Below are 26,541 nucleotides of genomic sequence, written 5' to 3' on the forward strand. Positions count from 1 at the left end.
AAATTAAATTTATTCTTAATTTATGTTTGGCAGTCTCTCTATATACCACAAAAGAATTTAATTGACTGTAGGTAGATTTTAACTTGGTACATGCAAAAACGTCCAAATAAAACCTCATAGGGTTCACAGAACTGAAGTCTAAACTAAGCCTTTGGTTTTATCCAATATCCCATATGGATTTATTTCTCTTTTTTCATTAACATTTCAAGACACTGATTAAAAATAACCTTGGTTTTTCTTTCAATGTAGTAACTTCCTTTTTCTATCAGCATATGTAGATATCTTAATTACATTTGCACATCCACCTTCTTTTATAGCGGATTGATGCTATACTTATCCTTAGGATAACTAATATTCATTCTCTCTCTGGGGTATGCAATGATCATCTAAACAAGGAAACACTTATTTCAATAACACCTTCCCAAAACATGGAGATCAAGAACGTTCACAGCCAAGGTCAGAGTGTGATCATAATTTCATTGTACGGGAACATTATTATGTCTTCATCAAACTCGATTCTGCCCTTTATGACTCCAATTACATGCAATTTAATATTTCTAATAAAATCAGGAATCTATTTTATAAGGTGGTTTAGTTCACCTTACTACCGGTACTTGTAGAATTAGCTGCATTTCATTTCTTCTTTCCTTCTCTAAAAGTTCTAAAGTGAGCCATATTCCCATTCTTAACTACCTCTTCTCCCTCTGAAATCATATTCTTTGCAAGTCCGTGTTAACAATTCAGATCCTTGGAATCTCATCTTAAAACCTACTGTGGTTTCAACTGAATTCCTGCAGAATAAATTCTTTCCAGGAATCAGCACGTGATTAAAAATAGTGCCTGCTTTAGATTTATGTGTCAAATCCTGATTACTATAACACCTTTCTAATTTGAATAATGTTGAATAATATAGGGAAGGGCTGAGTATGCTAATTCAGAAGAAAAAGTTCAGACCTCACATTAATGCAACAGCTTTCTGTTCTTCATTAGAGCACACTGACTTTTTCCAGGCTGCCTTGGCATCCTTTATTTTAAAAAAGATACTATTTTAAGGAAACAGTCAATGCAGTTCTTAGAGCCATTGCATCTTTTTCATGTTCATGCAAAAACCTTTAAAAATAGGGAACTTAATAGATAGTAAAGATGGGATATTCTTGTCTGAAATCCAAAGGATTTCTTCTGAATTATTTGAAAATTCCATAGAATCCTAATACACAACATTATTAACATAGAATGCATATTCATCAAATATACAGAATAGAATAGAATAGAATAGAATAGAATAGAATAGAATAGAATAGAATAGAATAGAATAGAATAGAATAGAAGGGAACTTAGAGATCTTCTAGTCCAGCTCCCTGCTCAAACAGGAGAACCTATACTATTTCAGCTAAGTGACTGTCTAGGCCAGTGGTTCTCAACCTTCCTAATGCCGCGATCCTTTAATACAGTTCCTCATGTTGTGGTAACCCCCAACCAGGGGTGGGTTCTAAATTTTTTTACTACTGGTTCTGTGGGCGTGGCTTATTTTGTGGCTGTGGCTTGGAGGTCATGTGACTGGGTGGGCATGGCTAGCTGGTCATGTGACCGGGTGGCCATGGCTATGTGTATAGGGACTACTCAGAGGGCTGAAAAAAGTCATTTCTGACAGGTCCTCGCACTTTTGACTGGTCCTCACACTTATGACCATCCTCACATTTATGCCTGTGCAGCATTCTTAACAACCATGTCACTCATTTCACAACAGATAGGGCAAAAACATAATTTGTGAGGACAGTCGTAAGTTCGAGGACCGGTCAAAAATAACTTTTTCAGCCCTCTGAGTAGTCCATATGCATAAAAGGATACAGCAATAGAGAGGGATGAAGGAAGGGAAGGGAAATTAGAGTAGGAGTGAAGGTAAGAGAGGGAGGAAGAGAGGAGGAGAAGGAGAAAGAAAGAGGAAGTAGGGAGAAGAAGAAGAGGGGGGAAGAGAAAGTAAGTAAGAAAGAAAAGTCAGAGATGGTAGGTTTGAGGAGAAAGATTGCTGTACAATAAAAAAGATGAAAGGAAAAAAAATCAATCCCAAACAAATATTAAGATATTAAGATAAAGAATGAATTGTTAAACTTTAAAGAATAAAAGAGAACAAATAGCAATAAATAGCAATAATTAGAAACACACATACAAACATATAACGTATTTTCTTTGAACAGAGTATTTGGCCGGTTCACAAATTTAAACAGTTGTAGGAGGTTAGCACCCACTCCTTTCCTAGAAGAATGAAATATTTTGGGAAATATTAAAAAGGCAGAATATTATATTTCCCTGGATGAGAAATGGAGAAGCATATTTTACAGACAAAGCAGCTCCCACCTTCCTGCCCCCCACCCTTTGTAAATGGGCCAGAGGCAGAAAGTCAATCCTTTGTCAAAGGACATTTGCAACACAATAGCAACAGAAACTAACACAATGGGCCCCATCAAGCCATGTGATCCTGTCCACCATTAAACTATCTTTCCAAGCAGTCTCCATGTTTCCAGTGTCTTTTTCCCCACTTGGAGCAGAACCCAGAAGGATATTTCTTCCAACACAGTATTTAGTCATTTCAATTAAATTTACAATTTCTATATTTCCTTTTTGCCATATTTATTCCTCATCTATTTTTTTAAAAAAACAATATTACCCTTCATCCTCATCTCTAATCTTAACCAAATTCAATTTTTCCCTTCTATTCTATATTATACCCCTTCGCATTGTCATCTATTTTTATATCATGGCTTCCATGACGGCCATGGACCTGACCCAAGTAATTCACGGCCCTACTCACATGGGGGGACACACTCTGGACTTAGTTTTTGTCTCTGGTCAGTGGTTGAGTGGCCTTGATATAGGGGATATAGATACTGAATCCTTGTCATGGTCTGACCACTTGCTCCTTCGACTTGACTTTCTGACTGCCGCACCCCGTCGCAGGGAGGCGGAGCCGACCAGGTGGTTCCGCCCCAGGCGCCTGATGGATCCTGATAGGTTCCAGATGGAGCTTGGGCCATTTCCTGAAACTCTAGCTCACGACTCGGCTGATGACCTGGTGGCCGCCTGGGATAGTGCGGCTGCCGGGGCTTTGGACCGGGTCGTGCCTTTGCAGCCTCTGACCCGGCACTGAACTCACTTAGCTCCTTGGTTCTCCGAGGAGCTGAGAGAAATGAAGCGCCAGAAAAGACGCCTAGAGAGCGGTTGGAGGGCCAGCCGTTCCGAATCCGACTTGACACTGGTAAGGTCTCATATTAAGACCTACCTAGTGGCGATAAAAGCGGCGAAATCTAGCTATTTTGCTGCTCTTATCGTGTCATCAGATAACAGCCCAGCCGCCCTGTTCAGGGTGACCCGCTCCCTTCTCCATCTGGGAGCATGGAAGGACCCCTTGCAGGGCCGAGCTGAGGATTTTGTACAGTATCTGGATGATAAAATAACTCAGATTCGGGAAGACTTGGCCGCTGACTGGGTTAGTTCAGACGAGATGACTGAGGCAGGCCTTGAGAATGTTATCTGGGAGGAGTTCGATTCTGTGGCTCCCGAGGACGTGGACAGGATCTTGGGACGGCTGAACGCCACCACATGTTTATTGGACCCGTGTCCCTCCTGGTTGGTGCTGGCTTCCCGGGAGGTTACACGAGGCTGGCTCCAGGGAATTATCAACGCTTCTTTGAGTGAGGGTGTCCTGCCGGCCGCCTTGAAAGAGGCGGTGGTGAAGCCTCTCCTCAAGAAGCCATCCCTGGATCCGGCTGTTTTGGTTAACTATCGTCCAGTCTCCAACCTTCACTTTATTGCAAAGGTTGTTGAGAGTGTGGTGGCGCAACAGCTTCCACAGTACCTGGATGAAGCTGTCTATTTCGATCCATTCCAGTCCGGCTTCAGACCTGGGTACAGCACGGAAACGGCATTGGTCGCGTTGGTGGATGATCTCTGGAGGGCTCGGGATAGGGGTTATTCCTCTATCCTGGTCCTGTTAGTCCTCTCAGCGGCTTTTGATACCATCGACCATGGTATCATGTTGTGCCGGCTGGAGGGACTGGGAGTGGAGGGCACCGTTTTGCGGTGGTTCTCCTCCTATCTCTCCAACCGGTCTCAATCCGTGTTGACAGGGGGGCAGCGATCGACCCCGAGGCACCTTGTTTGTGGGGTGCCACAAGGGTCGGTCCTCTCGCCCCTCCTGTTCAACATTTATGTGAAGCCGCTGGGTGAGATCATCCGTGGTTTTGGGGTGGAGTTCCATCAGTACGCTGATGATACTCAGCTGTACATCTCCACCCCAGACCATCCCAACGATGCCTTGGAAGTGATGTCCCAGTGCCTGGAGGCCGTGCGGGTCTGGATGGGGAGAAACAGGCTTCGACTCAACCCTTCCAAGACCGAGTATAGCCAGCTGACGCCATCGCTGATTATTGGGGGCGAATCATTGGCCCCCACGGAAAGGGCCCGCAACTTGGGCGTCCTCCTGGATGCACGGCTGTCTTTAGAAGGGCATATGACGGCCGTGGCCAGGGGGGCTTTTTATCAGGTTCACCTGATACGCCAGTTGCGCCCCTTTCTGGATCAGGACTCCCTACGCACAGTCACTCAAGCACTCGTCACCTCTCGTCTGGACTATTGTAACGCTCTCTACATGGGACTCCCCTTGGGGTACACCCGGAGGCTCCAACTGGTGCAGAATGCGGCCGCGCGGGGGATTATGGGAGTGACTGGGCGCTCCCATGTGACTCCTCTCCTGCGCGAGCTGCATTGGCTTCCGGTGGACTTCCGGGTGCGCTTCAAGGTGTTGGTGATCACCTTTAAAGCGCTCCATGGCTTAGGGCCAGGGTACTTACGGGACCGCCTTCTGCCACCAATAGCCTCCCACCGGCCAGTTCGCTCCCACAGAGAGGGCCTCCTCAGGGTGCCGTCGGCTAGACAATGCCGGCTGGCGACCCCCAGGAGGAGAGCCTTCTCTGTGGTGGCACCCACCCTTTGGAACAATCTACCCCCAGAGATACGAGTGATCTCCGACCTCCGGACTTTTCGTCGGGCCCTAAAAACTCATCTCTTTCAGTTAGCTGGTCTCTCTTGATTTTATTATTTTATGGTTGGTTTTAAATTTTGATATGGATTTTAAATTGATAAATTTTAAACTATGGGCCAAATTTAATTATTTTAAATCTATTTTTAATCGTACTTTATGTATAAATGTTTTTATTTTGGCTGTTCACCATCCTGAGTCCGAAAGGAGAAGGGCGGTAGAGAAATTCAAATAATAAATAAATAAATAAATAAATAAATAAATAAATAAATAAATAAATAAATAAATAAATATCCATCCTCACATTGGTTAATTATGTAATACAGTTGTTTAATACAAATTCAACATTTTAATATAAATCAATTAGTTATATAACTATCTTTTTTGTATATTAATCAATATGAACATGAATATTCCAATTATTTCCATGCAATCCAATTTCTTACAAATCAATTAATTATATTTACCAATAATAATAAACCAAATAATTTCCCCCATATATTCCTCCAAACCACAACTTAACCATTTCTGCTTTCCACACAATATACAATTAATAGTATCTCAATTATTACAATTCCCTAGTTAAATAGAGCTTTTTTTCTTTTGTGTTTTAAAATCTTGAACCTCCTCTTGCCCTAAATTTCCCATTGTTTGCACCTACCTTTTTTGGTGAGGAAAAAGAAAAGAAATCTCTCTGCCTCATTTTGTCACGTTGCAGCAAAGACCCTGCTTCCTTACTTTCAATTTTGCTTATCAGCATAGCTGGGGGGGAAAAAATTGCTCCAGGAATTTACCTCTTTGCAGCTAGCTCTTTGAAGCCCCGTGGCAAGAATTTAAAGTTTTTTTTCCCTCTAGCCATCAGCTGGGACTCCGGAGACAGCAATAGATTGGGAGTGGGTGGGGTAAGCGAACGGTGAACGACGATCCAAGAAAGGCAGAGGGTGAGGGTGAGTGAAGGCGTGGGGGCGGCGAGAGTGGGCTTTGGCGACCCCTGTGAAATGGCCGTTCGACTCCCAAAGGGGTCGCGACCCCCAGGTTGAGAACCGCTGGTCTAGGCTCTTCTTAAAAACATCCAGTGATGGAGTGCCTATGATTTCTGGAGGCAAGTTGTTCCACTGGTTAATTGTCCTCACTGTTAGGAAGTTTCTCCTTAATTCCAGGTTGCTTCTCTCTTTGATTAGTTTCCAACCATTGTTTCTTGTCTTGCCTCTGGTGCTTTGGGGAATAATTTGATCCCCTCTTCTTTGTGACAGCCCCTCAAGAACTGAAATATTGCTATCATGTCACCCTTAATTCTTCTTTTCTTTAGATTAGCTAAATTCAAATCCTGTAGCTGTTCTTCATACAGTATGATTTAGTCTCCAGGACTTTGATCAAAATTTGAGTAAGAAAATGATTTCTTTTGAATATCTTGAAATGAAAAAGTGTTTATTTCAAATAAGTCTTGGCTGCACACAACTTACATCTTATTTATATAACATATAATTTAAATATATAAGGCCACCAATCTCACAATTTTTGTGATATACACTTTAAAAGCAAAAGCCTATAATATAGACCAGTGATGGCTAACCTTTTTACTATTGCATACCGAGGGGGGGGGTCGCGCGCACACATACCCACACCCATAATTCTATGCGCCCCACCCCTGCCCCTGCGCATGCACGCGCGATCTCCCCCGCTTCCCCCGCTCCTGGCATGCGATGGCCTGGTAGGCCCATTTTTCTTTCTCACCTGGCTCCAGGGCCTCTCTAGGAGTCTGGAAGGGTGAAAACTGTCAGGGCATTGATTAATCCCATGTTTGGCTCTGGGACAAATCACCCTGGTTAGAGGATGGATCAAGGCTTATTCCCTGTTGCAATATTCTGAAAAGAAACACGAAGAAAAGTTCTCTAATAAAACTCATTTATTTATTATAAAGAAAATAAAACACCTCACTAACTAAGAAAGTTAATTGCTACATTTTGAAAGTAATTCGGGCCGGCTGCTTTCCAGCAGTCGACACCCCCGTGGCATGAGAACAAAGGAAAGAGTGTGAAGGAATGTGGGTGGATGGACATGCGTAGTAGCTTTTGATAACAATTCTTGGCAAGATACGGAAAGTCTGATAGTCCAGAAATAATTAGCTCAGCTGGTAAATAAAATAATGCCGTGACAAAAACTGCCTTCCCCATCCCCACCCCCCAGAGGTCCTCTGGAGGCCGAAAATGGCCCATTTAACAACTTCTGGTGAGACTGGAAGGCCCGTTTTTTGCTGTCCCCAGCCTCCAGGGCCTCTCTAGGAGTCTGGGAAGGGCAAAAACAGCCTTTCCCACCCCCACCCCCACCCCTGGAGGTCCTCCGGAGGGTGAAAATGGCCCATTTGACAACTTCTGATGGGACCATTTTTCTACATGGTATAGGTGGCGTTTCAATTGTTAACACACTGACAAAACTGTTGAAAATGTTTCTGCTTTCAAAGGGAATTTACTTATAACTTATTACATTATGCCCTAGGTTTCCCCCTAGAAGGTCAGGACCACTTACCTGGTTGTTCTCTACCCTCCCAATATTTTACTTCCTGTGATATGACGTATTCCAGCTCAGTGAAAGTGCCTGGTCCAGGTTCATGACTAATTAATGAAATTGACCTCAGTTTCTGCCATTGAAGTGTGCAAAACAAATGAATATAATAGGTTTTCGTGATTTTAAGCATTCTATATGTTCTTTGGGGGGGCGGGTTCTGTTACATCTTTGTCATGAGCTATTAATTCTGCATTGATGTTTCTACAGTAGATTCTTCCCCTAAAAGAATATTTAATTATGTGTGGGAGAATTTCACTCCACCTTTTGATCCCAAGTCCCCTACTGTAACTTCCAACTAAAATATAAAGGTACAATAAACCATATGGAATAAAACATGCAATATACAGTATCAGTTAAATAATTCAAACCACCAAATGGGGGCAATACTCAGGTCATTTAAAATATACGTAGCCATAGCAGGAGGTAGAGCAGACCAATGATATAATACGATGAAGCTATTTTTTTAATATTTTAGCTATAGACCAGCCAAATATCTTTTAGGAGTTGTGCACAATCCATGAGCTTCTGTGCTGAAGGCTTGCTAGAATGTCTTCACTAAGCTTATCTTTGGAGCAGTGGTGAAATCCAATTTTTTTTACTACCGGTTCTGTGGGCGTGGCTTGGTGGGCATGGTGTGGCTTGGTGGGCGTGGCAGGGGAAGGATATTGCAAAATTCCCATTCCCTCCCCACTCCTGGGGAAGGATACTGCAAAATCTCCATTCCCACCCCAATCCTGGGGCCAGCTAGAGGTGGTATTTGCCAATTCTCTGAACTACTCAAAATTTCCGCTACTGGTTTTCCAGAACCTGTCAGAACCTGCTGGATTTCACCCCTGCTTTGGAGGTAGAGGAACCAGAGCAGCCACAGAAGTTCAGTGCCAGGTTCAAGCACATTTCTGTGAGATGCCACAGTCACAAATCCCTTAGGATGTTTTAAATAATAATAGTAACATTTTACAAATGCTGGAGTGATTTGGAAGAGTGCCTTGGATTTCTAGGTATTGTGAGCACAGTACCTTTTTGCTCTTTATTAAAGCATATCTTTTTTTTTTCAGGCTTCTGCCTAAACCAAAGGAAAGGAATGATGGCTTCAACAGCCATGTTAATTTTAAGGAATCCACTGCTTAAGGCAGCCACATCTTTCCCCACATTTTTGTCACTTTCCAGAATATCTTAACTTTCCTGAACTAATTTTTCTTCAGGATTTTCTTCAGGATTGGACTCCTTCAAGCTCTTTTGAACTCTGGAACACTAATCTGATCAACTTCAGTTTTTCCCGCCTCCATATGGTGTTATTCTAGGTTATACACTTCCTACAATTTCCACTTCCCCAACCATTTCTTTTCAGTTAAGTCCAGTATAACTGGTCCCCTCATTTCCTCCTTCACCTTTTGGATAATGAAGTTCTCTACAAAGTACGTCTACCTGCATAGAGTTTAATTCCCAGATGATATCAGGGTAGCTGAAATTCCTCATTGCCTTGGTGGTATATTTCCTGAACATCTTAGCCATCTGGTTTACAAAGTTTTTATCTGTATCTTCTGCTTGCTAGGGGGACCTGTAGTACCATGTCATTTCTATGTTTTTTCACTTAATACTGACTGAGATGCTTTCTGCAGAGCTTTCATCCTAGCACAGGTAGCCCTTGACTTACAACTACAATTGAGCCCCAAATTTCTGTTTTTAAGCAAAGCAGTTTTGCAATAGTTTTGTAACTTTCCTTGCCACATTTGTTAAGTGAATCGCTGCACTTGTTAAGTTAGTAACACGGTTGTTAAGGGAATCTGGCTTCCACATTGACTTTGTTCGTCAAAGGTCGCAAAACCTTTGGATCACTTGCCCATAGAACTCTACAACTGTATAAATAGGAGCCAATTGCCATGAGTCTGAATTTTGATCACATGACCATGGGGACACTGCAATGGTTGTAGATATGAAAAATGAGCATAAGTCACTTTTTTCAGTGCTGCTGTAATTTGGAACGGTCACTAAACAAATGAAGTTGAGGATACCTGTATTATAAATTCCCTACAGGAGTCATCATTTTTACACACACACACACACACACACACACACACTTTTCAGTGAGTCTGTTTCTTTTGGACCTCTTTGTAACCTTCCAGGATTATATTCCTGTCCTACCCCATCAGATTTCAGTAATACTAATAAATTTTGGCCCCCTTACTTTCTCCCATACCAGATCTTTCATCCTAAGGGTTTCAAGTTGACTCTCTTTGTTCTCTATATTATGAATATTGATCTAAGATGTTGAGTATTGCCCTTCTTAGGTTTGCCTGTTGCATCTCCTCAGCACTCTTTCCTTCTTACATTTCCTTCCAAATTTTGAACTTTACCATTGAATGGTAATGTACCAATAAAGGAGAATATTTATAACTCAGGGTTGAAATGATGGGTCCATGGTACTCTCTGAGAGTGGTTGTTTTCTTGCAGATGTTTCATTACCCAAACATCAGGTAACATCATCAGGCAACATCAAGGCATCAGAATGCTCTGATGATGTTACCTGATTTAGGTAATGAAACCTCTGCAAGAAAAGAACCAGGCTCAGAGAGTACCAAGGACCCCGAATGGTAATATGCATTCTCTATTACTGACTCTCATAACAGTTTAATGTCAATGCAGTCAGCGCAGAAATCCTTTTATGAACCTTTATAAACCTTTCATTTTTTTTAGCGCTCCTTATCACAATCATTGGCTTGCTCTGTTCACTCTTAGGGGGCGTGGGAGTGCCATTCCTCCACCACTACCCGGACGAGGAGCTCAAGTAGCAAGAGGAACGCCAGTGTCCCGCGGAGTACTCCCGGTCCCACCCGCCACCAGAGGGGTCCCCACCCCTCGAGCCAGAGGAGTTCCGGCCGTACCAGGTTACAGGCCTCCCCCTCTACCAACACATGAGTCTTACGAAGAATACGTAAGTACCTATTTTTCAGCAACACAAAGAAATGTCAACTGCTAAGTCAGATTTCACATTGCTTCAAGTGGTTATTCATATGTTAATTGTACCCATAAAGAGCATTCAGAAGAATCCCAAGGGAATTGTTTGCATTTGATGAGCTGGATGCTGCATTAGCTTTTGCAATTTCAGAGTTATTCAGGCCATTATCTCATTCCCAAGTATGTTCTTTTGCAGAACAGTTCATCCCGAGCCAGGGTTATTATATGCATAGGAAAACATAATGTCTGCCTACTTTTTTCAAAGTGATTCTGAGGATTGCTGATTGCATTAAGTCTGAAAGTCTAAGCTTTGCAAAGTGTTGTAGGAATGTTTAGCTTTTATTTTAAAATGATACGTTGATGTGGTAGTTTTTATATTGTACTTTTCCTCTGAGAGTTCAGAGGCAGCATCCATAGCACTATTTTCTTCATCCACCCCTCCCCGCAAGCAAATTTATGGAAGAGGTTGAATTAAAAGCTAGCGAGTGGCCCAAAGACATCCAATAAAGTTTATTTGGGATACACTAAATTAGATTAAATTTCTTCATTTTTTTGTTTGTTTGTTTGTTTGTTTGCAAGGTAACTGTTGAGATAAGTGATTTTTGTGCTCACAAGATAACTGAAGATTGGGGAAGTGCTTGTTGTTCATATATTTAATTGGTCAATGTTAAACCAAACAGGTCTCTTAAACCTTGGCGGCCCTCAAACCACAGGTTTAAAAATATATTTTTTAAAATAGCCAAATGTTATTTTGTTTTTAACTAAGAATACATCATAGACCAATTATAAGTGCATTACATTTTTTATTTTTTAAAAAAACTATCCCAGTTTTATAAAGAAGAGTGATAGAAACAATATAGTGACATATGAAATCTTTCAAAGCCAGTGATTTTTTTTTAGAGAGCTAGTATAATGTAGAGATTTTTATTTCTTTATTTAGTAGGGCATCTATAGAGGTCATGCAATCACGGATACACAAATGTAAGCTTAAATAAAACATCAGTAAATATATATATATATACATATATACAAGATATATGGACAATACAATATATGAGCTAAAATATTAAACTAAGATAGAACTGTAATAAAATCACCATAATATTATGTTGTAGAGTTACAATGGGATAGATGTTATAATTCAATATCTAAGGAACATAACCATCTGGCTGCTTCTAGTGTGGCTGTGATGAGATCATTCCAGGTGCCTTGAAATTTCCTGAGGAGGCATTCTTGAATTGTAGAGATGAAACTGTTGAGCTAGGCCAGGAGTGTCAAACTTGATTTCATTGAGGGCCGGATGAGGATTGTGTTTGACCTCGGGGGGGGGGGGTGGCCAGCTTGATGTCACTCGTGTTGGGGGTGCCTGTGGTGGCCCACAGTGTTTCTGCCAGCAAAAACAGGTTCCCAAACTCCGTTTTTGGCTGCCATGGCCTCCTGCAACCCTCTGCCAGTGAAAATGGAACTCGGGAGGGCCACGTCCTTTTTCACTGGCAGAGGTTTGCAGGAGGCCGTGGCAGCCAAAAATGGAGCTCGGGAGCCCGTTTTCACAGGCAGAAGCACTGCGGGCCCGTCATTCGCTGTTTCCAGGGTGGCCCCGCGGCCCAGATCTAAGTACCCCGTGGGCCGGATCCAGCCCCCGGGCCTTGAGTTTGACAGCCCTGAGCTAGGCCCAGCTTTTAGTCCATCAGCCATAGGCCAGTCCACCTGGCCTGGGTGATTTCAGGCCAGCCACTTTCTCAGCCTAAGTTTCTTCACAGGATTTCTGTGGAGGTATTTTTTTTTTTTTTAAAGATAGAACGTCCCCATAAAAGCCAACCAAAACTCCTGCAGAAAAGGCAGAACATTAATTGTATTATTAATCAGTTAGGGTCTAATATAGACAAAGCATGCTTGTGCAATACTTAGACTGAGAGAGAAGCGTATTGTCCAATTAAAGATCAGATACATAAGCTTTGTGCATGTCTGGGTGTGTGCTCATGCGTTTAATTCTTTTCAAGCTAGATATGGATCAGTGGTTCATTAGGGATAAATGGGAATTTTGATCTGTTTTCTGTTCAAGGACATTCGTGCTATTATCATCATTTCATTTCTGTATGAACCCAGAGCAAAGTAGATCATGGCCAATCAGTCTCCCACGGAGATATATCATCGTGGTTTTAGAGCTTCGGATGTTGGATTTGCCTTTGCATGGTTGGTTCAGAAGTTTCTTTCTCCCCCTTTAATTCAAGGAACGTGAAGCCATGATTGTTTAATCATTCAGAAAAGTAGGGATGATTCAAAGAAAAGGCTGTAGCCAAGCCACTTCATAGCTCAGGTTCTTGAGAAATAGGTTTTCCCATGCATTTTACTTTAAAAAAAAAAAAATCTCAGCAGTTATTTTATTTTTATTTCAAGGAGTGAATGGAGAAACATTCAATAGTTCACAACTGTGAAAAATCCTCAAGTAATTATATCTGGATGATGTGCTAAATAGGTAGTGTCAAAACTTGACTGAAACTAACCCAGTTGCTTGGAAGCCTCCTTGATGTGTTTCTAGCAATAGAACTGAGAAAATTATAGGTTCTGTTAAAAAGGTAGCACAATTGTTTCAGGTTTCCAAAACATCTGCATAAGAATGAGAGTTCCATTTATCTGAGGCATCAAATTACAGGCAGTCCTCGACTTATGACCCCGATTAAACCCCCCCAATTTCTGTCGCTATGCAAGACAGTTGTTAAGTGAGTTTTGTCCCATTTTACGACTTTTCTTACCACAGCTGTTAAGTTAGTAACATGGTTATTAAATGAATTTGGCTTCCCCATTAACTTTGCTTGACAGAAGGTCGCAAACGGTGATCTTATGGCCCCCCGGTACACTGCAACCGTCATAAATATGAGCCAGTTACCAAGCATCCGAATTTTGATCTTGTGACCATGGGGATACTGCAACACCTGTAAGGGTGAAAAATGGTCATGTCACTTTTTTCAGTGCCGTTGTAACTTTGAATGATCACTAAAGGAACGAGCCTTGGTGGCGCAGTGGACTAAAACTGCTGTTAAAGTAGCACTTACTGCAATTACTGCGAGTTCACTTCTCACCAGGCTCAAGGTTGACTCAGCCTTCCAGCCTTTCGAGGTAGGTAAAATGAGGACCCAGTTTGTGGGGGCAATAAGCTGACTTTGTATAACATAGAATACCATTCAGGGGGGCCCAAAAAGCCCTACTAAGCAGGTATATACAAAAGTATGAAGGCTATTGCTTAATGCATTGTAAGCCACCCTGAATCTCCAGAGAAGGGCAGCATATAAATCAAATAAATAAATAAATAAATAAATAAATAAATAAATAAATAAATAAATAAATAAAATAAATTGTAAATCGACAACTACCTGTATAAATGTTCATGTCTATCAATGCACAAGTGCCTTGGGGGGTTTTATGTTGTGGGAATTCTGGAGATGCAACACTGACCACAGTAATGACAGATTAGACATGTCTATGGAGATTCTCAGTCATCCGGATCATGGTTGTCCCAAAGGTGCTATTTTTTTTCAAGAGGCAACTGGACTTTCTTATTATAAAAGAATGCAAATGACCAGCTGTCTGCAAGGAGTATAAATCCTTCCATGCCCCACCATCCAGTCAGAACTGAAGAAGCTTCTTGGATGAGAAGCGAAATGTCTTCAAAGAAAAAACAAGAAAGTCCACTTTTGTCTCTTGAGGGGAAAAAAAAGCACCTTTGGGACAGATTAGAAACCAATTTCTTCTATCAATATTCCGAGTGAGTACCACTTATAAAAGAACACTCTTCCGCTTCATATTAAGGTATCTCTAGCAGTGTGTCTCAGATTTTATTTTGCAAGTGGCCCTCTTCCAACCTTGTTTTTCTCATGTGGTCCCGCCTTCCCCCATCCAGGTTCCATTACCAGATATGGTCATAAAACAGAAAATTGTCTCTTTTCTGACATCAGCAAGAGAGTATTTGCAGTGTAAATACTGCACCCTTGAGGGCAGGGGTGAAATGCCCGATCCAGTAGTGATGGCGGCGGATGGTTCGGAGAACCAGTAGCAAAAATCCCTGTGCACCCTCTCCCCCCATGCCGAGCTGAGCCGCACAATCATCAGAGGCTTTTTTTTTCCTTTTAAAAGCATTTTTTCTACAACCTCTTCCGACGAAAAAATACTTTTAAAAGTAAAAAATAAAAAGCCTCTGATGATCACGCAACTCAGCTGGGATTGTCAGAGGCTTTTCAAAGCATTTTTTTCTGCAACCTCTTGGCCGAAGAAGTGGTAAAAAAAATGCTTTGAAAAGTCTCTGACGATCCCAGCTGAGTTGCCTGATCGGCAGAGGCTTTTCAAAGCATTAGAAAAAATGCTTTGAAAAGTTAAAAAAAAAAAAGTTGGTTACGCCCACCCAGTCACATTACCCCCACCACCAAGCCACACCCACAGAATCGGTAGTAACAAATTTTACATTTCACCCTTGCTTCGGGGGGGTGGCTTGGAAGCCACCACCCCCAAGCATGTCGTATGATTTTGTGTGTATGTGTGCATGTGTGTGTTTGTGTAGATAGATGGTTGGTTGGTTGGTAGGTAGGTAGGTAGGTAGGTAGGTAGGTAGGTAGGTAGGGTGGGTGGGTGGATGGATGGATGGTTGGTTGGTTGGTTGGTTGGTTGGTTGGTTGGTTGGATGGATGGATGGATGGATGGATGGATGGATGGATGATTTGAAGAGGGAATCCTATCAGGAATTTGGCATGAATAACAGCATAAATATCATTCAAGATATAACATCCTTTTTGTCTAGAGTCTTACCAAAACTAGTTGGATTCAGTCTTAGTGTTTATCCTAAGGAGATCCAATCACTTGTAGATCCAATCACTTATTCCATTTTATCTAAGAGGCCAAACCAGAGCAATACAATTAGAGCTGCTGCTTTTAAGGCTGTGCTGGTTTTTTTTTTTCCCTTGTGTGTGTGTGTGTGTGTTTTAGCGAAAATTACTAAAAATGAAACCGAATGTCACATGCTGCTCTTTAAGCTCCATTTGCTATTAGCATTTTTCAATAGTCTGGGGACAAATTGGAATGCCTGTACTTATTTCAATAGATTTATGGACAATGTGAGCTTTATAACAGAAGACATTTTGTCACATTTTAATATTTCTGCAGATACACACACACACACACGCACCAGTTGTGGTAGAAGCTATTATTTAAGAGAGAAGTAGACATTTTTAGAACTGTTTCGTGATCAACAAGCCTGTGCAAATAAGATAAGGTGCCTTCGGATACTCTCCTGCACCCTGCCTGTCCCTATTACATCCACCCAGCCCACCATGATGGGAAGGGAGGGCATGTTACAGGTCCCATCAGTTGGGAATTGTCAGCTGGTGGGACCACAAAAAAGGGCCTTCTCGGTAGTGGCCTTTTATTTATGGAACATCATTCTCCTGAGGTACAGTTGGCCCGACCCTACTGCTTTTCCAAAAGGCTCTAAAAATATGGTTTTGTCAGTGGGCCTAGGGAACACAAAAGGAGAGGGAGCTGATCAAGTGGCCGATTGATTGTGTTGTTGCTGCCACGGGGGGAGGGGGGAGTAGAGTTTCTTTTTAATGTTTTTTTTTAAATTATATGGTGAATTTTTAAAACTTTGTAAACCGCTTGGAGTCACCTATGTATGAGTTGGGCAGCTATGTACATTTATTTAATAAATAATTTATATAATTATTATTATGAAATAATAATTTATAGATTATTATAAAATAAAAATAATGTAATTATTATAAAAATAATAAATACATTTCTTGAAGCTGTGAGTAGGGGGTGTTTTAATACATAGCATGAGTGCATGCATATGTCTAGAAATCCCTTCTGTCAGGACAAATGGCAAAAATGACATGTCCGGAAGACTTGAGGGGAGGAGGAAAAATGCTTCAAAGAGGTAGAATTGAACCTCTTGAGTGGCAACATCTGATTTACACCTTTAAGGAATGGATCCAAAGGGAGTCTCCGCCTTCATGCAAGGTGTCTATGGAGATTATGAGTCATCCAGGTCATAGCTGTCCCAAAGATGCTTTTTCAAGAGGCAACTAGACTGTCTTGTTTTTCTTTGAAGACATTTCAAGCTTCTCATCCAAGAAGCTTCTTCAGCTCTGACTGGATGGTGGGAAGTAGAAGGATTTATGCTCCTTGCAGACAGCTGGCCATTTGCATTCTTTTGGAGAGTCATTGAGACCACTTGGAGGTTTGTCTGTGTACTACTCACTGAGTAGTACAAATGGGTGTGGAGCCATCTTGGAACTGTTGAAAGGACTGTGTTCACATTTTGGATAGAGAGGACCACTGTTTGAAAGAGTGGTCAAAGAGACCATCTATGTCAAAATTGAACAGCCCTCTCTCAACAGAGGGGGAGGGATATGACATCACCTACAACACAGTCAATAGTTCCAAGAAGGCTCCACACCCATTTGCAACACTCTGGTGACCCTGATGACACAGATAAACCTCCAGGTGTCCTCAGAGACTCTCTAAAAGAATGCAAATGACCAACTGTCTGCAAGGAGTATAAATCCTTCCATTCCCCACCATCCAGTCAGAGCTGAAGAAGCATCTTCAAGGATGAGAAACGAAACATCTTCAAAGAAAAGCAAGAAAGTCCAGTTGCCTCTTGAAAAAGCACCTTTGGGACTCCTCAGATATTTACCCAAATATTTCCTAAATAGATTTTAAAAATCCTAATTCAGTTCTAGTGGCTTTTCTGGTGCCATTTGGAGACAATCTAAAGTTTTGAATTCTGGGTAACAGGCAAACTGTATGAATGAGGAATTAACGGTAGTTGAAAATGAGGACCCGTATTCATTTATCCTATACATTTACAGGTAATCCTTGATTTATGACCATAATTGAGTCCAAAATCTCCATTGCTAAGCAAGACAGTTGTTCAATGAGTTTTGTCTCATTTTACAACCTTTCTTTCCACAGCTGCTAAGTGAATCACTTCAGTTGTTAAGTTACTAGCATAATTGTTAAATGAATCTGGCTGCCCTATTGAATTTCCTTGCCAGAAGGTTGCAGAAGGTGGTTTACATGGTTATTTATTTATTTATTTATTTATTTATTTATTTATTTATTTATTTATTTATTTATTTATTTATTTATATTTCATATTTCTTAACCACCTATGTTCCTCCATCACATGACTCTGGGGAACTGCAACCGTCATAAGTATTTGCCAGTTTCCAAGCATCCAAATTTTGGTCATGTGACCACAGGGATGCTGCAATGGTTGTAAGGGTGAGAAACAATCATCAGTCACCTTTTTCAGTGCTGTTCTAATTTTGAACGGTCACTGAATGAATGGTTGTAAGTCAAGGACTACCTGGATTAAAGCATTTCACACTGCTTTCTAATGTTTTAAAACAGGTGAGCAGGATTTACAATAATAAAGCCCCTTGTATCTCTTTTCCCTTAAGTGCTTGTTTCCTAAAAAAAAAAAGTCTGTAACAGCTCAGATGAAATCCCTGTTTGGGAAAGAAAGGAAGAAAACCATTTTCAGCCTCTTTAGTTTGCACATTGTCCTCACAATCAGAAACTGTGCCAAGGTCATAATCCATCCATGATTGTGTGATAATTCCAGGTTTTATAATGGATGATACAGTTCCTTAAAGTCCCATTCATATACATATAGCTAATAACCACCACCAGATATATTTTATTTCTGACAAGAATATACCTGAGTAGAAAAAAGAGTAAGAATAGAATGGAATGGAATGGAATGGAATGGAATGGAATGGAATGGAATGGAATAGAATAGAATAGAATAGAATAGAATAGAATAGAATAGAATAGAATAGAATAGAATATTTCATTGGCCAAGTTGGATCATACACACAACGATTTTTTCTCCAGTGCATAAGCTCATAGCGTACATACAACAATAGTAGCAGTAATAGTAGTAGTAATAGTAGTAAGTAGTAGTAGTACAGTAGTAGTAGTAGTAGTAGTAGTAGTAGTAGTAGTAGTTGTTGTTGTTGTTGTTGTTGTTGTTGTTAAAAATAGAAAGCACCTCTGAAGAACACGTACTTGTCCAAGTAAAGAATTAGGCAATTGGTTATTCTAAAACTGAATATTTTGTAGAGGAAAATAATGATGATCAGATATGTCAAAATAAGAATATTTAAAGATGCCACATTGAAAACAAAAGTATAGTTACATTCCAATCTGCTTACATGTCAAAAATAATATAACTATTTCCATTCTTTAAAATTATGTTTTTACTCATACATTTTTGGCATAGTATTTATAGAAAATGAACAAAATGGTGAAAAACATATGGCATGCACTGATAATTGGATCAACCCAGACAATGAAATTTATTAGTCTGAATAGCATCTTGATTTTAAGTGATGGATTATTTTTACACCTAAACCATGTAGATAAATGAATAAATCACATTTTAATAATATGTACAGCTTCTTGAAGGTTCAGATGATATCATTTCTAGGTAATGACAGTAAACAATAACTTGATTGTATCTTATGAAGATTTTATTATAAGATATTAGAAGGCTAATATGTATAAAAAAAATGTGTCAAACCATAGCAGGAATGAGAGGATTTGTGTTCTCCTCTGTTTTGGGCCAAGTATTAGGGCAATGATTATCTGCCCAGACAATTGGTTCTTTGGGATCCAGAGACAATGAGCACTCCAGTGAATAAAGAGATTGTATGTAACATTATTAACTCAAGCAAACTGATTTAAAACCGTAACATGAAAGCATACCTGGCAAGATGATATCCAAATATTTTATAAGCTGTCAGGAGCTTCTTAATGATGACAACAGTGATACCCCAAGGGTGGCCAGTTTTCATAATACCTAGCGTTAGGTTCTGTGCACAAGGTCCCAGCTTAAAGGCCCAGTCAGGGAATCCTCGACCTACGACCAGAGTTGAGCCCCAAATTTCTTACGCTAGGTGAGAGAGTTGTCAAGTGAGCTTTGCCCCATTTTACGACCTTTCTTGCCACAGTGGTTAAGTGACCTACTGCAGTTGTTAAGGTAGTAACAACTGAAGCTAAATGCCAATCCCTAAGCAAAGTATGCCAAACTTTCAAAGTATCACTCATTCAGAAATAACAATTTGGTGTTTTGTTTTGTTTTTTACTTTAGCTACAAAGCTACAAACCAGTGGTGGGTTGCCCCCGGTTCGCACCGGTTCTGTAGAACCAGTAGTAAAACCAGTGGGAGGCTCCGCCCACTAACCCTGACATCACCAAAATGCTTCTGCGTATGCGCAGAAGTTTCTGTGTATGCGCAGAAGAGCGCGCGTGCGTGCTTGCTTTGCTCGCATGCACGTGTGGTCCCGCTGCAAACCAGTAGTAAAGGTAAGTAGAACCCACCCTTGCTACAAACCATAGTTTACAAATTAGAAATGGCTTCACAGATTGCACTGAACAAAGCATAGGATGCCTTCTAATGTTATGTAAACCCAGCTGGAGTTCAATAAGATGGCACAGATTTGTAGCTATAAGACTGCAGCCCAGCTAGATGTAACTCAGTGGGGAACTTCATCTGAGCTCAGTGACCTTTCCTTTCTTCATTTGGACAACTCAACCGTCTGGAGAAGAAAATTAGTTCTAGCACATTTCTACCATAAACCTAGTTTCCTCATCTGAAACTTTTTAGCATGCAATGCGCCATAAAGTACACATTATTTTTCTGAATGTTTTCCTAGGTCAAGTTCATGATTTGACTCACAAGAGATTATTTCTATATAAAACAGAATACCTCTTTCAGCTGAAAATCTTGATAATATATTTCATCTGTAAATAATTTTGTTCTTCACTGCTGGATAGAGTTTAAAGGAAAAGCTGACACAGTCTAAAATGCAAAGTTGCTCTATGTGATACTAGTATGATACAGTTTAATCAATATTCATATCTATATATAATAATCTAAGTAACGAGTAAGTGTCAGGAGTGTTAGCTGACTTTCTTTTTGTGGCCCCTAAGAATTCATATCACCTGCCTGGTTTTGAAAAAGTATTTTTTATATAAATCCAGAAATGTTGCCCTGTAGCAGAAGCTCTAAGTTGATTTGAAGTCCACAATACTTAAAATTGCCCAGTTTGGAGACCCCTGGTCTATGGGCAAGTCAACTATTGCACATGAATAGCCTTGTTCCTCTTGTCTGTGTTCTCTGATCAGGGTTTAAGGTCCTAGGTGAAAATAGACTGGTGCTGAACAATTTAACAACTTAGCTAATGTACCAGCCATGTTAGACATGTTAAAAACCTCAGTCTTTTGCCTTGATTTGACAACCCCTTCAACCTCTAGTGTTGTCCTTCCCAGCTATTGAAAGGATAAACTTTGCATAACTCATTTAGAATGGGATGACAACATCTTTAAATATTCTACAATGTAGAACTTCAAATCCCTCCCTCCCAAATTTGGTTTGAGGTCAAATGAATCATGGGAGACAATAGCTTGACCTGAAGTTTACTTAAACAGTGATGCAATCTTAAAATGGGAGCAGTTTATTGGGTTCTTCTGATCATAACAGAAACACTTTATTGTAGGCCACAAGCCTACAATTTATTTGCATCCCGTCTCACTGTGATAGTGACTCTGGGATGCTTGCAGAATGATAAAAAAAAAAAAGTAAAAACAATAATACATAACAATAAAATTAGTAAGATTAAATAATAAACTAAAAACCAAGAAGATGTGTGAGGGTGAGGGGAACCTCCCCAAAAGCCAGAGGCCACAGAATAAAATGGCTCTTCTCCTAGATCCCATATGCTTAAATTCTTTGGCAGACGGGCTCTGAAGAAAGCCTTTTCTGCTGGAGCGAGAGAAACAAGTCAATCCTGTTGGGGTATAAGAAGATATGTGTGTATGAACTTCCTAAACTTCTTCTCATCCTTCCTAGTACCTATCTCTTCCAACTTATGGCTATAACCATGTTGCTTGTATCTTTACAATTTATATTGTTTTATTGTTTCCTAGTATGATTTGATTGCTTATTAGTATCCTATGACTATCATTAAGTGTTGTATCTTATGATTCTTGATGAATATATTTTATTTTTTCTTTATGTACTGTTGCAATATTTTCAGGATCAGACTCAATAAAGATAATAGAAGTTATAGGTTTAAATATAATTCTCTTTAATCATAATAGGCATTCTATATTCGCTGAATATTCAAGATAGAAGCAAGGAAAATGGGGAGGATGGCTCCTTTTATATACAAGGGGCGGAGCCAGGAATGGGAGTGGTAAAATATGAATACATTAAAGCTCAAGTAATAAGTTAACCCCTGATGTTCCATATATACATTATTTACACATTAGAGAATAAGGCATTTACATCTGACAAATCCCCCTCTAAATGCCGGTTCGTTATACAACACCAGTTACATTCAGATTCAGGACAATATAATACATATAATTTAGAAGTTAAATATTTGTGTTGTTTAGAAGGTAAGGGTTTTGTTAATATGTCAGCTAATTGTTCAGAAGTATCACAATGTATTGCTTTGATGAATCCGTCTTGAGATAGTTGTCTCACGTGCTTAAATTTTATATCAATATGCCTGGACCTTTGTCCAATTGCATCGGATCTAGAAATTTCAATGGCCGCTTTATTATCTTCATGCATAATAAATGGTAAAGTAGGTTTCTTCCAAACATCTGTGATCAAATCATTGAACCATACAAGGTTATTTGCAGCTTTAGACAAGCAAACATATTCTGCTTCTGTGGTAGAGGTGGCTACCAGTTCTTGTTTACCAGTATACCAGTAAACTGGACAATCGTTCAATAGAAAAACATAACCAGAGGTACTCTTTCTGCATGATGTATCACCAGCCCAATCTGCATCAGCATAACAAGTAATTTTTGGTTCTTTGTCATTATTGGGTTCCAATATTAAACAAAAATCTAATGTACTTTTCAGATATCTTAAAATTCTTTTGACAGCTTCCCAATGATACAAGGTTGGTTTGCTAACATATCTTGACAATAAATTGAGAGGTAATGCAATATCTGGCCTAGTCCAATTAGATATATAAAGGAGTGAACCTATAACTGATCTGTAAAATGTGTTGTCTTTAAACTCAGGGGAAGATTCATCATTGTTTCTAAGAAAATCAGTTTGCATAGGTGTGTCACATGTTTTGGCATTATTTAAGTTACATTTGTTTAGGAGTTCAATGATTTTATCTTTTTGAGTAAGTTTGAATCCCCTTTTTGTTTTGTTAATTTGTACACCAAGGTATTTATTCACTTTACCTAGTGATTTCAATGAGAAGTGTTCGTTTAACTTATTTACAAAGATTTCCCTGCTCTCTTTATGCTTTCCAATATATAAAATATCATCCACATAAATTAATACAAATTCAATATGATCATTACTCTTTTTTACAAAGAAACAGTTATCAGCAGTGGTGGCGTTGAAATCCATGGTCTTTAGTACTTTTACCAAACAATCGTACCATCTTTTGCCAGATTGCTTCAATCCGTACAGACTCTTATTTAGTAACCAAATTTCGTTCTTATTAGTGTATTGACTGTGTGGTGCTCTTACATATATTTCCTTATCTAATTTTGCATGTAAGTATGCAGTCTGTATGTCATATTGAAACACGTCTAGATTGAGTGCAGATGCTACTACAAGAGCTGTTTTGACACTCTCTGTTCTCACTGTGGGTGAATATGTGTCAGTATAGTCTTCTGGATATTTTTGTGCATAACCTTGTGCAACTAGTCTGGCCTTGTATAAGGTATTACCTCCTTCTAAATTCTTAATTTTATAAATCCACCTGGTACCTATAATTGTTTTATCCTTAGGTGCGATCGCAGGTGTGAATACATTTAATCCTTGTAAACTTTTCATTTCTTTTTCCATAGCTAGTTCCCATTTTTCTCTTTCTTCACGGGGAAGTTTCAATACTTCCTCATATGTATTAGGTGTTATTTGTTCTCCATCCATATGCATAATATAATCTTTGTATTTATTTGGTATTTGGTTTCTATTATTTCTAATATTTCTTTCAGGTTTGCTATGGTTGTCATGCAAATATCTGGCTTCCTTTTTTGTTAATGTGTCTGTCTTTATTTTATGCTGACTATTTGTCCAAGTTTTGGTTTTGTTCTTACTTTTGTTAATATTTTGATTTTCTGTTGTTCCTTCCTCGCAAGATATATTATCTTTGCTTTTATTAAGAAAAATTTCATTAAGGTGCAACTTAGACCAATTGGCCTGCTCATGAAACACAGCTGTTCTGGATACTATAAATTTGTTATTATTATCGATGAATCTGTACCCTTTGGTTCCAGTTTCGTATCCCATGAATCTTAATCTCCTGGATACGTTTTCTCCCTTTCTCCTCAATTGTTTAGGTATGTGCACGTCTGCAGTAACTCCAAATATGTGCATGTGTGCTAATTTAGGTTTTCTATTGTACATCACCTCATATGGTGTCTTATTCACAATACTGGACCATGTTCTATTTTGAGTGTAATTTGAATAATGTAAGGCTTCTGACCAAAATTGTTTGCCTAAACCAGCATCTTCTAATGTGCATCTAATCATGGTTTGTAGTGTGGAGTTCTTTCTCTCTGCAATCCCATTTTGAAAGGCAGAAAATGGATTGGACGTGAAATGTAGCATCCCTCTATCCTTTAACCATTGGGAGAATTCTTTAGACATGAATTCACATCCCCTATCTGTCATAATTTGTTTTATTCTGATATTATGTTGTGTTTCTATGCGTTTGTAGAATTCCTTAAATTTCTGAAAAGTTTCATCCTTGTGCTTTAATGTGTAAACAAAACCATAGCGACTGTAATCATCCACTATTGTTAGGAAGTAACGTTTTCTATAGGTAATTGATGGAGTTAATGGACCAACTAAGTCCATATGTACCAAATCAAAAATATTATTAGTTGATCTGTTAGATTTTTTTGGTCTAGGACTGGTTTTTAGTTTGGTGGATTTCTATATTTGTGTCTATCTGTGGAAGATTGTCTGTAATTGTATTTGCTCCTATATTCTGGCCTATGTCTCTCCCTTGAGACTTTGGGACAGTCTCTTCTACTGTGTTCCCTGGATCCACAATTGTGGCATCTAAAGGCTTCATTATATTTATCTTGAAAGACTACTTTCCTAAAAGATTTGTGTTCTGTTTGGTTACTGGAACGATTTTTTCTTGAATTGTCTTCTGCTATCAATTTGTTAGATAGACTTTCTATTGATAAATATCCCAAATTAATGGTATCTAAGTGTGACATAAAGCTATCCCATGATGGATCAAGTGAATTGATAATAACACTTTTCATAGTTTGATCTGAAATCACTTCCCCCCTCAATTGCAGCTCAGCTCTTATTTTGTTTAGATTTATCAAATGTTCACTTATAGAAACCCCTGGTTTCACTCTAGAAGAAAAGAAATCCTTAGACATTCTTGTGGTTGTGGCTACGCTATCGCTGTGAAATAGATTAAACATGCATTGAATTATTTCTGATACAGTTAGGTTTGGTTTGATGCTATGATACATTGCAGGAGACACGCTAGAAATTATTATGAAAAATGCTCTATGATGTAAACAGTCTATTTTTAAAGTCCAAGGTCTTCTTGGAGGACTAGTTATAAAGAATAGTAAATTTTCTTTCATAAAAATAACCTGAAGCTGTTGGTACCACTCTTGTAAATTAATGCCATCAACTCTAAGTTTTGGGAAGTCACTGGGTAAGTTCCCCACATTATTTTGTCCATTACTTACAACCTGAGGCAGTCCGTGGTCTCTCAAGTGCAGGAAATTACAGAACGGCATTGGGATGCTTGTAACGAGTCTGCGCGGTTCTCTGGCCAGTTCAAGTCTTTCGGAGCCGTCTACGTAGTTTTGCACATGCGCGTTGCTCATTTCTTCTTTGGCGCCGTTGTGGAAGGTTCTCTCCATTTCAGCTCTCTCGATCCGCTCCTCTTCAGATGAGTCGGTCTCTGGCTCGGTTTTTGGGGCTTTGGTGATGGCGGCGGTTCTTCTCTTTCTCTTGTGTGTGCTGGCACTCGATTCTGTCTGCGGTGTAGGGCGGAATCGGCATGGCTCTCTGGGCTCGGGTGTCGTCGTTTTCGAAGTCAGGATGGGAGCGTGCAGGTCTTGAGTTGTCGGTTTGATTTCTTGCTTCTTCGTCGATGTCTTGGAGATTTTCAATCTTGGCCCAAAAGCAGCAAAAAGCGTTTTCATTGCTGACTTTACTTGAGACTTTGTTAAATCGTCTTCACTTTCTGATTTTGGTTCATCTGAAGAGTTTGAGACTTCTTTTTCACTTTCTCCGTCTGATAGTGTTTTTCGCGCCAGAAATTTTGAACTGAGCGTTTTGATTGGCTCTGCTTCACTCTCTTTTGAAGTTCGTTGAAACCAAGATGGCTGCCGTTCAAAATTTCGCGCGGGGTCACATCTTTTCTTTTTTACAACTATTTTCTCAGTAGTCATTTCACTCACAGTTTTTTGATCTTTGGGTTTTTCTTTAATGACGTTTTTCTCTCTCGCTGCTCCGCTGTTCCTCAGCATCTCCTGGAGGTCCGCGATGAGGCTTTCATCATTCTTTTGGCTTTTTAGTATTTTTAATATTTCTGACCTGAGTTCGTTATTTTCTATCTCGATTTCTTCCTGGTCGTTATTTTCACTCATCAGTTCTTCTTCTTCAGTGGTGTATTCTTCGGATTCTCTCGAAATCGCATTAGTGGATTCGTTGATCATCTCTTGATCAGTTTCTATTTCTTTGCTGTAGGCCCTGGTGTTGGGCCTATCTTTCTTGGACATTTTTAATTACTTATTGAGTCAATTAACCATCCTCTGCTACCAGCTTGTTGCAATATTTTCAGGATCAGACTCAATAAAGATAATAGAAGTTATAGGTTTAAATATAATTCTCTTTAATCATAATAGGCATTCTATATTCGCTGAATATTCAAGATAGAAGCAAGGAAAATGGGGAGGATGGC

At 39.7% G+C, this 26,541-nt stretch overlaps 1 protein-coding gene across 2 annotated transcripts in view; it reads left to right on the plus strand.

The window, feature by feature from the left end:
• Positions 1 to 26,541, plus strand: part of KHDRBS2 (KH RNA binding domain containing, signal transduction associated 2) — a 387,146-nt gene that overhangs the window by 247,836 nt on the left and 112,769 nt on the right. For both annotated transcript variants that reach the window (XM_070954715.1, XM_070954723.1), the window contains exon 6: positions 10,337 to 10,532. In XM_070954715.1, the coding sequence (XP_070810816.1) occupies positions 10,337 to 10,532 (196 nt within the window). The remainder of the gene's footprint in view (positions 1 to 10,336; positions 10,533 to 26,541) is intronic.

The sequence above is a fragment of the Pituophis catenifer genome, unplaced genomic scaffold (genome assembly GCF_029215685.1).
Source record: "Pituophis catenifer annectens isolate HBS135680 unplaced genomic scaffold, rPitCat1.0.hap2 SCAF_1, whole genome shotgun sequence".
Classification (NCBI taxonomy): Eukaryota; Metazoa; Chordata; class Lepidosauria; order Squamata; family Colubridae; genus Pituophis; species Pituophis catenifer.